This window comes from Saccostrea cucullata, unplaced genomic scaffold (assembly GCF_032062105.1).
Source record: "Saccostrea cucullata isolate Sc308-1 unplaced genomic scaffold, CSIRO_AGI_Scuc_v1 ctg6712, whole genome shotgun sequence".
Taxonomy (NCBI): domain Eukaryota; kingdom Metazoa; phylum Mollusca; class Bivalvia; order Ostreida; family Ostreidae; genus Saccostrea; species Saccostrea cuccullata.
In genome coordinates this window covers 13,692-30,781 of record NW_026934492.1, presented here as the reverse complement: position 1 = coordinate 30,781, position 17,090 = coordinate 13,692, and the positions used below count along the sequence as shown (strand labels likewise).

At 32.6% G+C, this 17,090-nt stretch overlaps 1 protein-coding gene across 1 annotated transcript; it reads left to right on the top strand.

Moving 5' to 3' along the window:
* Positions 1-10,567: 10,567 nt before the first annotated feature.
* LOC134240842 (uncharacterized) lies at positions 10,568-13,719 on the top strand (the record flags this gene model as incomplete). The annotated part of the gene is made up of 4 exons (XM_062722915.1): positions 10,568-10,928; positions 11,134-11,340; positions 11,858-12,346; positions 13,471-13,719. Coding segments are annotated over exons 1-4 (1,306 nt in total), but the record flags the coding sequence as incomplete, so codon positions are not given.
* Positions 13,720-17,090: the final 3,371 nt, after the last annotated feature.

Here is a 17,090-nt window from a genome sequence, read left to right as displayed (position 1 = left end):
AAACATTTTGTACCATGTATTAAATGAAGTAGAAAAGTAAGATATTTTCCTTGAAATTTGACAAATATAGAATGCTTGATCACTGTTTTTCATGACGAACATTTGAATAATACATTGTTTTTTTACCTGGTATATTTTTCATTTAAAATTAAGGACAATGTTAAGCGAATTTCTTTCCGTTTCTACATATACAGCCATATATGATATTTATTTCAGAATATTTTTTTTTCTCGCTGCAAAGTAAAGGGCAGTATATTGTTTTTCCTTTTGTTTCTGTGTGTTTGTTAGTCCGCAACAAATTTTCTTCACAGTTTTTTTGCACTTTCTCATCATATTTACTCAAGGCTTGAAAGCATTCTTGTTTTGCATACTACATGTATATGGTGGGATTTCTATATGTACAAGACCAATGGCAACATCCTTTTTATTCGAGTGTCTGTGACGAATTCCCGCCACATTTTTCTCAGCAATTACCCGTCGCATAAGGTTAAAATGTTCTGACTTTATTGAACTATCACGCAATAACGTAAATTGTGTGAAACATATGGTGATAACGGACAGTATTTAAAATAAAAGTCCACAAAAAGCTACAAAAGAGGAGCACAAGAAACACGGACCTTCAAAACATCAGAAGTGGGATCAGGTGCATAGAAGAGTGAGCATCCCCTGCTGACCGGTCACCACCGCCGTGTGCTCCTTGTCATGTTCAGGATATAACGGAAAAGCTGTCGTCAATTCAATGGTATAAATAATAGACGAACAATTAGTATGGAAAACGTCAGTTTTAGGAATTGTTCATACATAGAGCTTGCGTATCTAATCAACTGTGATACAACAAAATCCTACGCAGGTGATCTGATGAAGGTATATTGCTAAATAAGGAAAGTTGACGATAGAAAAGATGAAGTCATCACGTTTGTCATAGAGCTTGGTTGTTAGAGTACCACTAATGTCTCTTTCAAGTGAAATGTTCAAGTATAAAACAGATGGTGATAGAGAAACGAACACAATATAAAGGTGGAGAATTGCAGCTTGAATACATGTGTCAGTGGTTGACGTCAGTAAAAAAAATTAATATCTTTTCTTTCACCAATAACTTCTAGTTGATGTCAGTCACGGTACAATCATGTAGCTTATAGAAGTACACTTTGCCTCGTGAATATATATAGCAGGTCATTTTATTGTCTATCATGTAATAACATCGATAATGATGTTGGAGTATTGTAAGCTTAGCATAATGAAAAGTCACTTTTTTGTCCACATGACAACATTGGAAAAGTGTTTTAAAAATCCCCTTTGAAAACATATTTTAAGAAAAGTTTGTTTGGTTGTGGAGAAAGAATAAAAAAGGTACTGTTATCAGCAATTCCATATTATACATTTATTGACTGAGTTCGAGGGCAACATGCGTTTTGTCGGACCCAAGAACCAAACTGTCTGCCTGAGGCCGTTAGGCCGAAGGCAGACAGTTTGGTTCGAAGGTCCGACAAAACGCATTTTGCCCGAGAACTCTGTCAATAAATGTTTTGTTATACCTTTCATTTTATTTTATTTTTTGACATACATTTATTTTGTACTATATTCCGTAATGTTACATTAGATCTGTCACTGTTCAAAATCAACGAATGAAAATGAGATTAAGCTCCACCCATTCTGTGACGTAAGCGGTCCAACATCTCTCCGAGCGGTCCAACATCTCACTCAGCGGTCCAACATCGATTTTTTTATGCCCGCTCAGCAAAACATTAAAAATGTTAGACTTTTTTCCGTATAGATTTGTATAGAAACTAATTTGTAAAGGTATAACAATGGATTTTATGTTTGGCTTGTTAAAACATACTTCGTCCGTTTATGTTTCCATAGCCATTCATTAATTTTATTTATTTACATGACGTACGTGTAGGCAGAATTTTGGTGTACCAAATATATATCTCTTTATTTTAGTCAATGAAACATGTTCTACAAATCATAAGTGTTTCAATGTACATTTAAATTTTTACAAAATTTATATACGGGGGCCGTTCAAAATTGCGCGGTCTCTGCTACATGTATTAATTTACTCTTACAGACAACATATAGTTATGAAATTTCACTGAAATATGTATTTTAAAGATTCCAATGAATCTTGGGAAAATTTCTGCATTTTGAAAAATTGTACTTAAATTATCGGTATGTTGATATCGCTGATGGAGCGGTACGGAGCAGACAAAAAATCTGAAGGAAAAGCATGCGGAAGCCAAAATTTAACTCATTCATTTTCTATAATTCGCGATATTTTTCGATAATTTTCTCAAATGTATCTTTTAAATGTTCTATTATTATGTATTTAGATTTCTGACATGATATCTGAAGCACTAACAGAAATATAGTGGTTTATCTCCGATGCGATTCCCATGAAAACGACTGTGAAAATGACATCTCCTAAACTGACGGCGCACCACACTTTTCATAATTATATGTTATGCTCGAAATATCGCCAACATAAATCCAAAATATGCATAATAAAACATGTATAAAACTAGGGTATTCGTGGCATTCGTCCACATATAGCAAATTGAAATTTTAGACCGTTAGACCTCTGTATAAAGGCTATACGAGAGGACGAGAGGAACGATTATCTACGAAAACTTTTTTCCGGACTGTAGAGAAGGTGATTGAGAGTCAACAATATAATACTATATCTCATAAATACCTGCAGTTTTTGGTTTTAAAACAAAAAAAGAATATTCTTTACCTGTTTGATAGATTTTAAGCTTGACAAGAAATGGTGTTTAGATGTTGAGTAGATACGTTAACTCAATCTGTACATGTCCTCTTAGGAAAAAGCTGAGAATATGAAATCTCAATTACATATTTTTTTTCCTGTGACGTTGAAGATTTTGCTGCTCCTTGACTTAATGACATGTCCTAATAAATCACTCAAAATCACTCAAAATTGATACCAATTTACAACATTTTGATATGAAATTTAAGACCATATAAGTAAAGATTCTTTTATATTATGTGTGATATTTTGCCCGATTATGTCGTCAAATATTTTTTCTATGCAACAAGTCCGCGTTATTTTTGAACGGCCCTCGTATTTTGTGTATCAGGTCTCTTACGGTGTAGAAATAAAAATGTTCAAAGATCATCCCCCGGATTGTTAATGTGCGAGTTTAATTGCCATATTCAATCTTATTCATTTTTAACGTGTTTAAATGAACGAATATATTGAGTTACGATGTAGTTAAATCTACAATTTGCACATAAAATGCCAAAATATTGATCAAGACTTAGTCTTCTGGTAAAATAATTTTGATATGTGTCTTTTGTCTAAATTATTGGGTTTTTATGATAGTACACCAAATACGGAACTACCAATCGGGATCTACAACTCAACAGACATTCTAAACCATACAAAAACACACCAAATGGTTGAGTCAGATGGATCTGAAACATTGTTGTGGGTGATAGCTCCTATCGTTATCTTTGTTTTGGGAATTCTACTGACAATTGGATATGTATGCAGAAGAAGAAATCGCACCAATATGAAACAATGCATTGGTATTTATCTAGTACCAATATGATTTTTCGTTTATGATTAGGTCACATGGGTAAAGTCAGGTGACATACTGTTACCCGTTTTCGTCTGTTGTCGTTCGTCATGCGGCTTGTTTTAACATTGAACATTTTTAGATTCATATCTGTACCCGCTTAACCAATTTTAACCAATTTAGGCATAAAGCACCTATTGGCAAAGGGGAACAAATATTTCAAATTTCATGGTACCTGTCCCCGTAGGGTCTAGGGGATATGGCAAAAAAAAGACGCTGAAATTAATGCAAGCTTTGAAGTCTGTTACTGGGTATTAAGCAGATGAACTACCTATACATGTACATCTATGAAGACCATTGGTCTTTCTTGCAGAATTGTAGATTGCAAGGCCCCTTGGTCATGGAGTAAAAAAAAGGTTCGGTGGGGCTCTAATTATTACTGAAAATATATTAATGCTTTGAAATTTACCCCTGGTATTAATCAAATATTTATGATGAGCGAGTGTGCCTTTTCCTACATAGTTCAAAAAATTATGAAATTTGTGGCCCCAGAGTCAGGAAATCCTGAGGAGTTGGGTCACTTCTGATTATTGCGGAATAAAAAACTAAACATGATACGTGTAATATCATGATGAGCTTTCAAAATTGTGAATGTAATAACTAATATTTTAAAACACGAACAAGATTCAATGGTAAGAACGTTATTGCATGATGATCAGGTGACATAGAAGGCCCCTTGTTCTTTTGTAAGTTTGTTTCATTTAATTATTGATTTGGCCCTTGACATTCATGTAGATTTAAGATTTAAGCAGTTGAAGTTCACATGAATCATCCTACTTACCTTAAGCTGCATGCATCTATTGTATATATCGTATATTCTCGAGCAGTATGTCACGATATAAATTTTCTGACTTTTTTAGCGTCTTTTTAAAATCTAAAGAACCAATTTCAACCAATTTTAGCTGTAAAATTAATTGTTGTGAAACAAAATTTCTGAATAACATTGTCTTCATTAATCTGTCTTTTGTAATGTGCAGCTTAAACAATCAACATTTATCCAATGTACATAACGTAATATAGACTTTTCGTATGATTACGTATATCAATTTATTCTTTATTTTTGCAAATTGCATTGTTTGAAGAGGTGATGATACGCATGTGACTTTTACGGTCACTTGGTCCCCTGTAAGATTTAAAAATAGGTACTAGACAAAAAGAGATACTCAGTTTCGCATTCCTTTTAATACATAGAAATGTATATTATTTTTGTTTTATAATCTTTATCTAAGTAAACATTAATTATGTTTAATACATAACAGTGTGCAAGTAACTACAGAACATCTAGAGAAATGTTAAAGATAGAGTCACTGAAGCACGTGTAGTGTGAGGTCAATCAACAGTTGTAGGCGGAGTTAACAATAATAAGATTTAATCAAGATAAACAATGTAATATCATTACATATTGTTTGACAAAGAGTTTATCTTAACGATCGAAAGGATTTATACCGATGGTTATCCAAGACCTATAAACACTTTCTTGTCTTTTAGAACCTGACGTGGAGTTGAAGCCTTTTGTAGGTTTGTATATTAACCCCTTTTAAAATTATTATATACATTATTTGTGAATATCTTTAAAAGATGAAAAAGGTTTGTTTATGTATCCTTTCTTTCATTTAAGAAATAAATAACAACTTTATAAACTTCAATGGGAATTAAATCTTGTGAAAATTTTGTGAAGGCCGAAGGCCTTCTCAGAAGATTTGATCACGTACCGACCCACTTCAATTCCCATCGAAGTTTATTAACTTGTTATTTATTACTTATATATACAGTTGAGACAGACGATTGAATATTTTCGAATATAATTATTGCACTAGCCGTCCGTCATACATTTTAAATAATGACGCAAGGTGTAAATCGGCTTGAATGGCGGTTACGTTTCGATTAATTGATTGATTGTATATTGTTTAACGTCCCTCTCGAGAATTTTTCACTCATATGGAGACGTCACCGTATGCCGGTGAAGGGCTTCAAATTTTGACCTTTACTCGGCACTCAGGGCCATTGAGCAGTGAGGGATCTTTATCGTGCCAACGCCTGCCGCTGACACGGGGCCTCGGTTTTTAAGGTCTCATCCGAAGGACCGGCAACTTTCACTTCAAAGTGCTGAGCACATGGCGAAGGAACAGCTGCTACCCATTTTAACGACTAGGTCAGTCGCGGCCGAGATACGAACTCACGACCTCCCGATCACGGTTACGTTTCGAATCCATTAGGCTAAGGATTTTATTTCTAAGGGACTATTTTTACTAACGTCTCTGTCTCATTGTGACGTCACGTTAACGCACATTTCTCCGTGTATATTTCTACGCGTGAGTATACACGAAAATGGTATTCAAATCAATTTCACTGTTTGCTTAGTAGAAAAACTCAGCTAATGTAAATATTATAATATGTTTGTTAATAAATATTAATGTTTAGTATATTAGTAGGTTTGTCTAATTTTATAAGTTATGCAGAATGTAATGAAAATTGTCCATTTTTTTTTACTGGATTTATTTCATCACAAATTAATATCTATAATTAAATAATTATTTACCATTCAAATCACTTACGTAATCTACAAAAGTGTACTTTTCAAGACTATAGAAAGATAGAGTAGATAGGCGTTTGATAAATTGTTTGATGGTCGCACGAGAAGTGTAGCACATGTTTTAAGGTGGGCGGGGAATATCTTGCCTGTTAATGTAAAACGTTGTTGGCATTTATCACCTTCTATAATTGAAAATTCAAGATTAATCGAAATGCAGAGCGTGTTTTGTTAAATACTGACATCAAGGTCCAGCTGCTAAAATTGACATTTAATGTAATAAAACATGAAATTGCGATCCCAAGGAAAAAAATCATTAAAGGGTAAAGTCAAAGATTAAAAATTATTATCATTATGACAGGGAAAGACTTGCAATTGTATTCAAAAAGAGAATGAAACTAAAAACAAATATAGTAAAAAAAAAGGTTTGATTAATATTATTCCTCAGCAAACAATAAGTTTGTATTATTTAATCAGTAAAGTAAACAACATTTCTTTTTGCAGTCAATACAATGATTTTGCTGCATGTACAGTATTTACTTTGACTTTTCAGCTCGGTAAAACGGTACTCTTCATTTGGTCAAATCATTTTTCTAAAATCAATGATACAAATGATACATGGACCGTATAATCTCTGAAATAGTTCAATTGCCATGTTAAAAATTGGATATTTTTGTTTAATTAGAAGCGGCCAATGCAGAAAAACACGAAAACGCTAGTGAAACAAATGAGGAAAATCAACATAAAGGTAAGACATATTCCGAGGATGAATGCAAAATTCTTCGTTTAGATTCAACTGCAAGTAAAAGAAAGCACATTAAAAATACTCAAAAATATATATTCAATTCTCCTTCACGTCATGCAGAAATTAATGCAATTTAAAACACTTTATACATGTACATATTTTACTAAAATATACAAATATCACTTAAGAATTCTTTTTCAAGCCAATCTTTTTGTATAAGTCTTAAAAAAAACTGTATTTAAAGTTGATGTTTATTCGCTATAGCTCTCTCTTAGTGATCATGGACTGTGAATAACCTTTTACCTTTATATGTAATTTTTATACCGATTTTACTTTTGAAAATACATTCACTGCCTTAAAAAGAACACTTTTGTGGCATTATGTTTTCAACCTTAAACTACAAGTATTTAAATTTAGCTATATCACGTCATAAATCATTTGATTGGATCAACGATTTAGTTTATATCTCATAACATTAGTTGCCTGCGTCACAATGACTTACATATGTACAAAAAAAAAACGTATTACTCGCCTTGACGTTACTTTTAAAATATGTTCAGTTTGAAACAATTTGTGGAGGAAAATTGTCTTATTGTCTACACTGAAATAAAATTAATATGAGGAATGATGCTTATTTTATTAAAACAAAGATGAAAACATTTAATAACATTTAGGTATATCGACGATCTATTGTCAATTGAAATAACAATGTTTATTTCCATTCTTGTGTCAATAAGATATATCCTAGTGAACCTGAGATAAAAGATACTACAGAGTTTGACACATTTGTTTCATATTTAGATTTTTTTACTTGAAAGAGACGTGAAAGGTAATTTAACAAACAAGCTCTCTGATAAACGTGATGATTACAATCGTCAACTTCCCTTACTTATACAGAATATACCTCCATCACCTGCATACGGAGTTTATATACTGAACAAAAAAAAAGGTATATATATCTAAAAGTTAACTTGTTTTAATTAGATTTGAAAGTAAACTGTTTACAACGAAAGGTCTTATATAGGAGACATAAGCAACAGTCAATTGTGATAAACAAAATCTTGATCATTCAAGCGTAACACCTTTTAATTCTAAATGAGTACAATGGGTAAAATTCCGTGTTCGAGAAAGTCAGACCACGTGTATCCGTATAATTCTAGGCGTAGAAAATCCTTGTCTTTAGTCGTCAAAGAAAATCAGAAATTTGATTAAATTTCTGCGTTTTTTGAAATGCCCGATTGTTTAAAGATAAACGTGAACGTTCTATAGGGATGCTCCAAGCAGGCATGTCCCAAAACGCTGTTGCAACGACTCTCGGAACAACTCAAAAGACAAGTAGCCTCCTCTGGAGACGTTTCCAGACCACTGGATTTTGCTTCATTTACGAAACAGATTCTGCTCACAATGCTTTAGGGAGGAGGATTAGCCCTCAGACAGTGCGAAACCGACTGCAGAGTTGCGGTTTTAGAGCCCGAAGACCGTACAGAGGGACAGAACTAACAGATCGGCACAAGACCTCGAGACGGAATTGGGCACAGCATCACTTAAGCTTTCGACGAAAATCCTGATTCAACTCTTAAATAGCTTTGATAAGCGCTCGAGTTTGTTTCATTTTTCCATAAAATGAAGTCGGTTTTGTGAATAAAATGTGAAGTCATGTGACCGTCGAAGTCTGTCTAGCGTCTTAAGAAACCTTACAACATTCTCAAAAATGTCTGTCATATCGTATACATAGGTTGTATGTGTATTTATTTCTTCATCACAAATACTCTTTACAGTGTTTTGAAAATTACTAAAATGTGCAGTTCTTTCGTATTGTATCCAACATAAATGATTTGGAAAACGAATAAAATGTGTTTTAACAAGGAGAAGTTTCAAGTACAACTCAATATCCAGTATACAATTTCCATTATTTCACAGATAGCAATATAGTTCCTAATCAAAAATAATTTTGTAAAAAAAAAATTAAGTAGAACTGGAAATCTTTGTTCTAAAGTTATAAACAAATAATTGTTTTGTTTACTCTGAAAGGACGTTAAGATTTGTCTTTACAAAGTAGAATAGTTTAGTAGCTACTACACTAACTACATGTATTACTTAAGGTAATGTTTCTGGTTTTTCTCTCAGTATCGTGATTGAGAAAAAATGTTAATATTTGGAACGTTTATCCGTCAATTGTATTTTCCTCTTCTACAGATTTCCTGAAACGTTTTGTTGGGGAATATAGTGATTGGAGAACGACCGTTTCAGGTATATGTAAGCTCTATGTAAAGAATATTATTAAAACATTAAAATAGCCGTAAGCTTATCAAGTTAAGTGTCAACACATTCTAAAAGCATTTTAAGCAGGTTTATATTTTAATTTTTAGCTCACCTGAGCCGAAGGCTCTATTGAGCTTTTCTGATCAAAATTTGTCCGTTGTCTGTCGTTCTTGTTGTCGTTATTGTTGGCGTCGTAAACTTTTCACATTTTCATCTTCTTCTCAAGAACCATTTGGCCAATTTCAACAAAACTTGCCACAAAGCATCCTTGGGTAAAGGGATTCAAGTTTGTTTAAATGAAGGACCACGCCCTCTTCTAAGGAGAGATAAGTATAAATTAGAGAAAAAATAATGGCAACTTTTTAAAATCTTCTTCTCAAGAATGACAAAGCCAGGAAAGATGCAACTCATGTGGAAGCATCTCTGCTAGTTAAGATTTAAGTTTGTTCAATTCTTCCCAGGAGAAGGGTGTGACCATGATCCTGGTCAAAGTTTAACATGGGAACGCATAGGGAAAATCTTTAAAAATCTTCTAAAGAACCTCTGGGCCATAAAAAATGAGACTCATGTGGAAGCATTCTCTGGTAGTGTAGATTCAAGTTTGTTCAAATCATGACCCCTAGGGGTAGGATGGGACCACAATAGTGGATCAAACATAGGCGTACATAGGGAAATAATCTTTAAAAGTTTAGTAGTTTAGATTCAAGTTGGGGGATCAAAGGTTAACATATGTATACATATGAAAAATCTTTTAAAAAATCTTCTTTTCAAGAACGGCAAAGCTGTGATTATTCATATTTATATGGAAGCATTACATTTTGCGGTGTAACAAAGCATCCTCGGGTAGTCTAAATTCAGGTTTTTTCGAATCATGACCAACCAGAATAATAAAGGAGGCATACAGAAGATGATCATAGTTTTACAAAGAAATATTAAGGCTATATCAATAATTTTATAAACAGCAAAATTATGTATCATATTTATTGATTGATTTTTTTTTCAATTACCCACCTCCCCCTCCTCCCTTGAACCTAGTTTTATATTTAAACTTTTACTGGACTTATTTTTGCTTTTTGTTTTACATACTTAGCCAGTTGCGCAGGTGAGCGATGTAGCCCCTGGGTCTCTTGTTCAGATTATCAGAATGCTATTATCAGAAAAAAAGAAATTGAAGTTATTTACAAAAGAAGTCTTATACTCTGTTTTCAAATCTTTATTGTATTTAGAAGGTATTCTAAGCTTATACAACAACAAATTTACATATAGTACTCGGTTTCCGCACGCTCAAATCAAAATCTCATTCCTGTTTTAGATGTTTTTTTAACATTGGGCTGCGACCAGCTATATGTGCTATTTTGCTTCTTATGTTCCGAGTCCGATTCCCCAGACTTCACCAAATCTGAATGGCTGGAAATTCTTAATGAAGTACGACGCATGGCATTTGCTGATCTGGATCCCATCAGTAATAAAAATGCACTGGACGCCCTTGAATATCTGAAACGAAACGAATCTTGTTTGTTTGAAAAAGACTTTCAAAGTATAACAAGGGATGCTGCAGACGAAAGTATATTTCGGTTAGCCGAAAACAGCAGATTTTTAACATTTTACATGAGCAATTATATAACAAGCCACCAGTACCTAAGATTAAGCAGCTACATTAAAGAACGTGGAGAGAAATGCATTATTAACAAAAGTGCACACTTTGATTACTTACTTGTGCATCGCCTTATGATGGACGTACTGGTTCATAAGAGTATTGAGGGTACCCCAATAAGCAAGCAAATATCTCAGTTTTGTAAGTCTATGCATTCAAAAAGACTTTAATCATAAAATAATATTTCTTCAATATAAGAATTTTCACATGCATCGCAAATATTATTCTTTCTAAATTAGAATTTTTGTGACTGTTCAAGAAAAAAATCTATCATATTACAGATAAAAATCAGTTTTAGTGATTATGTTGTGAGGATAAATAAGAATCTCTTTTAATTGTTCACCAGTACACATCCCAGAAAATATCATCACAGAAAGTTTTCACAAGCGGGAGGAATTTTTGAGGAATCTGCAACAGAAAGGAGAGGAAATACCTAACAAACAGGTCAAATGGCTTTGGAAATTCCATAGGCATGACATTGTGAGATCATGCATAGGACTTCATCCTCATTCGGATATATATATTATCAACCAAAAAGCATATAGAAAGCATAGTAAGTCTACTGTTAATGATAAAAGAAAAACACGCTTATAGCGAAAAGCCAGGGACCTAGTAATTTCATTAGGAATAAGAGTTATTTATCTTTATATATACGTATAATATCTAGATCTGTTATGATAATAATACGATTTCAAACTACAGGGATTCAAAATCGTAAGCGATAATTCAAATAAAAGCATTCTCCGGTGGTATGGGTTGATGTTTAAAAAAGTTATTATATTACCGATTTTTTGTTCATAAGATTAATTCTATGTATAATTAACGTACTAACGTTTCTTTCATTAGAATAAAGATATGATTTTTCTAATTTTTGTTAACTTTTTGTTAACTCTAAGTCGTTTCCAGGTATTTTTCAATAGACTCTTGAGTACAGTTATATACCATGTATTAGGATTCATTGTTTTTATAACTTAAGAATGTTTGTTTAATTGGTTGTATATTTGTGCATAATCATGCTTTATTTTTTAAATCTACACACTTCATAAAATTTTTTTTATAAATACTTTTAGGTGAATACCATGAATACTCTCCGAGTGTCAGATGTTTGTTATACAGCTTACTCTTTGCCGAAAACAACAAACTCAATCTTAATGATGGCGCATACAAAAAGATAATGCTAAAAATAAGAGACAAATTCTTGCCTAAACATTCAATTTCTGATGACGAATTTAATTTACTAGATGTAATCGTCAAAAGCCAGAGCGGTGAAGTAACTTTTGCCTCGGCTGATATCCGTCATAAGGTCATGTACGCATTTGTAACAGAGTGTCTAATGGAGGACGTTAATTTGGAGTTTTTCCTGAAAGAAGCATCGAAGAAGGTAATATTTGAATACTGCAGGTCTTGGAATTATGAAAGGAAGGACGGAGAGAGATGTTTGTATGTGCCAAACAAACCTGTGGAAATGTATGATCACTTCATAGAAAGACTTGATCTGGATATCATCAAACAATGTACAATTTCCGATTGGACTATTCGCAACATTGCCATTGAAAAAAGTATGTCTCATACTAAAAGATTTAATTATATATTACTTTTAATACGAAAATTTTGGGCTATTTTTTTTTTACAATATTCAATTGTGCATTTTTGCATTTTTAACTAAAAATATAAAGTTTTAAAGAGACAGATTTCAATTTATAAATAGAAGACATAAAAAAATGAGATAAACAAAGTGACTTTAACCCTTTACATGGCATATACGCATTTCTACGCATCTGACTTGAAAAACGAGTATAGTATGAAAAAACATTCATAATTTTGTTAATACTGCAGAGATCAGAAAAAAATCATGACCGTAGGAAAGAGAAAATAATGAAGATAAAATAATAAACAATTTTTTTTCATTGGTTGTACCAGTTTTTTGCTAGCTTGAGTTAAACCTTGCCTACTATTTTAGCTATTTTGCCATTTTCGAAATCTAAGGGGCGGGGGGGGTGGGGTTTAATACGCTTTATGTAAAAATGCTATATTCTGGTGATTACCTCCCAACCCCACCCCATTCCCCGAAACTACTTACAATTGGTTTGTAAAAAATGTACAACATTCTCATAATCTTCAACACAACAATAAAATATTTTTAGATATATTTAACAAAGCCAAAAAAAAAATAAATAAATAAAAAAAATAAAAAAAATAGAATGAAACTCATTCTTCAATAAATGTTCCAGCATGATTATGGTGTATTTCGTTGCCATTGCAACTGAAATTATATTTTTATAATCATTTTCAGAAACTACACAATACCTGCTTTCATAATATATATACATTGGTATATACAAAAATTACAAGAAATACTAAAAAAAATGCATTAAAATCTGAATATGAATTTGTCTAGAAATGCTTGAAATCTTTGTCATGGTAGGGATTGAAAATGTACCAATTGAACAAACAATCTGTGCATGTTTTTTATTGAAGAAAATGCTGTATAAAATTCTGCAGCACAATTTATTCAAGCAGCCTTTATACCCTGGTACTTGTTTTACAACACATAAACTTAAAAAATCTGTTATACATCATAATGTATGTATGCATTGTGATAAGTTATTTTTGTTTTATTAAGCAGATAAAATAATTTTCTTCGCTTATTTATTGTAATTCTTGATATCATTTGATTTTGTAGTGAAGGTTCCTTTAGAAATAACGAACCGAGATCAAAAAGCCAGAGAACGTTACGTTGAATACGCCAAGAAAGGAACACAAAATGTGCATCACTCAAGAGCGATGATTGTGGGATGTGCAGGAGCCGGAAAGACAACGCTACTGAAACGACTTCTGAAACGTAGTAATAATGAAATATTAAACGTAACGACGACAAAAGGCCTGGAAGTTCATGAAGAAATATTTGAGATTTCGGATGAATCTTTGAAAGGTGAAAAATGCTTAGATATTTTTTTTAAATAACATCGCTTCAAATTGCTATATAGGTAAACCAAAAAAATAGAAACTCCAAAGATTCCTTAAAACAGTCCCATTTTAATATATTCGATCAGTGCTTATTATCTGTTCAAGATAATTACTGTAGTCAGCGGCGACTCACACAAAATATTCCGACGAAAATAGTTCCATCATGATAGGTAAATACAACATTATTGTTCATCATAAGAAAAATGTTGTGTATATCATACGTTAAAGAAACCAAAAATAACGTCAAAATATTTTTAGAAAATCACTCCCCCCCCCCCCCCCCCCCCCCCCCCGAAATGCAAATAAAAAATATCAAAATTCCTACGCTTGCTCCCTCCTCAGTCTTTTTTTTAAATATGTTTGATAACAGAGAATATCTAGGTCATTCTGCAATTGATATCTTTTCACCAATGAATTGATAATACTAATTCAACAATTGAATTAAGTTCATGTTTATTTGTCCGTTAATTACCATACAATTTCCTCTTAAAGAAAAAATATTATCATTCTGTGTGTATTATTAAATTACGGAATTTTTCGAGCAGAATCCCTGGCCAGATTCTGTTCGTGAGTAGACTGTGTTAACTGTAGGGAGCGTAAGCATAAAATGTGTAGCAAAACCCAACGGGGTTGGAGATTTCTAAACTGAAAACCGGGATTGTTTAATTTTTATTAATCAGAATTCGTATTCATATGATCTAATTAAGAAAAAAAAAATTTTGTCCAGGGTAACTTCTCGGCAATAAATAACGTGTTTCTCCGAGCTCACTAGATGCGTTTGACAACTCCATCTATAGAGTGGACCAAGGCAAACTGATCTTGCGGACACAGGAATGTTTACTGTTTGTTTGGAGACTGGGCGAACTTAATGCTACGGACTCACGAAATATTTACACCAGTTCCATATCTAGACAATGCAGTTTTTTCAAAAAGTCATTAAACACTGTTACACATATCAAATCTAAAAGTCGAATATCTACGGATATGGGGTAAACCATATCTATTCTTGTTTATATGTAAATTTAATCTTTAAATTTGTTTTAAATATTACGAATTACTTCTACCTTTATTTTTTTTCTGTTTTATACCAAAGAGGGACGTCTTTCAATGTATATATTCGTACTTAAAATAGAGATACGGGTATATGAAAAACCATTTTTTTTCCTTTTTATCAATAGTAAGGAATGTTTTTGTTGCAGATACGATATTTAATAGCTGATCAATTTATATTGTTGAATTATGCATAAGAAAATTCTAATAATGTCAATAAAGGCAGACAAACTTCTCATATTTTTAAATCCGTATTATTGATTTTTAGGGAATAGATTTTAATTTATTCCTATGTCTGCTGTATGTGTATCTGGGTAAATAAATTTTGACTAATGGCTTTGAAATTAGGGTGTGACATACTTTTTTAAGGTCTAATCCAGTCCATCACTTCTGAAGGGTAAGAGCTAGGACTTTCATATTTCACTTTTAAGACTTATCTTTGGGTACTTTTTTGTTCCGAAAAACTTGCCTATTTAGATTGACCTATTTTCAAGAAAATATACCAGTAACTGCAATGTTGGGACATCTTCGTTCACAAACTCTTCCAGTTTAATAAAATAATTATTCTAAATTAATCTTACGGAGAAGATTGTATTTAAGTAAAAAGAAGTAAAATGAAAAATACAAATAAAGAAGAAACAAAATACTTAAAGCGAAACACGTGCGCGAGTGTCTGTGTTTGTTAATTTGTGTGTGCATTTACAATACTTAACTAATTACATTAATTTCTACGGAAACAGTAATGAAAACAGATAAAGAAAGGAAAGATTTCGAAGGAGACTTAAACGCCAAACGACTGAGTGTTTATGACTTTGGAGGACAAAATATTTACAACGCCTGTCATCAGATTTACCTGACTAGAAGGGCTTTCTACATTGTTGTAGTTGACGCTTCTCGAAAATTACATGAAAAGGTCAGCGGTACCGCTTGTTGGCAAGATGGAAGTGTTGTCACTGAAAAGACATTTGGAGGTATAAAAATAAATCAAAATATATTAACCAAGGAATAAAGCTAAAAAAGACTCATTCTTACAAGAAATATTTTTTTCTGTATGTCAGTTTATGTCAGTCAAATACGAAAAAAAAATACTGTTGCGGACGGGGTTCGAACCCATGACTTTCTGATCATGGATAATTTTAGGAAAGTCAAGGTCGACGTAATAAAAAGGAAATGCCTTTTTCATTTAGAGGCAAGTAAAGCTGGCGCAAAATCAGATCAAAACTGACAATATATCATGTAGCATTCGAGTGTTTCTTTTCATTAGCTAAAATCAAATAGGAAAGCTACATTGTAAGTTATAAAAAAAATGGGACATTGTTTTATATACTACAATCGTTTATAAAATTTGGAATAATTTCAGTTTTTACAGAATGTCATTTGTTTTTTTATGCCCCCGTTAACGAAGTTTTGGGGTTATATAGTTTTTGTCGTGCCTGTCCGTCTGTCTGACTCTCTGTCTGTCTCCCTGCCCCCGTAAACAAAGTTTCGGGGGTATATAGTTTTTGTCTTGTCCGTCTGTCTGTCTGTCTGTCTGCCCCTCTGTTTGTCTGTTTGTCCGCAAAAACTTTAACATTGTCCATAACTTTTGAGTTGGTAGTGCTATGACTTTCATATTTAATATGTGTATTTTTTGTGACAAGAGCTTTCTTTGGTTCCCACCAAATTTGACCTTTTGACCTTGACCTTGGAGATTGATCCACTTTGACACAAAAATTCCAAACTTTTACTTTGACCATATCTTTTGAACATTTGTAACCAGGATATTTAAGGTCTTCCGTCTTCACGGAAGATCTTATAGTGATTCTACTGTTTCTTCTTCTTATTATTTTTCTGTACATCTAATTTTGTGCACGCGATTTCTCAAAGACTACTAAATGGATTTTCATGAAATTTGCAGGAACGACGTGTTGTTATCTGAAGTTATTTTATCCGAGAGATTTTTTGAAAATTCTTGTCTGGTGCCAAGTTACGGACAATTTTCTGATTTTAAAATGACATTTTGTCTGCGGTTAATCTCAAGAACGGTAAACGATATCACTGTGAAACTTTCAGGGATTATAGATCGTGATAAGTACTATCCAGGATGCAATCTTTCCTACGTCGTCTCTACTTTCTGTCGTTACTGCAGGCGAATTTAAAAAGTCGAATTTTTTAACTTTTTTGTTTTTCAATATTTTGGAATTATATTAAAATGGTGAATAGAAACCTTTTCAATTAGGCTAAATATATAATTTGTTTTTAAATTGATAAATCCAAACTCAAGATATTAACAATCAAAAATTTGAA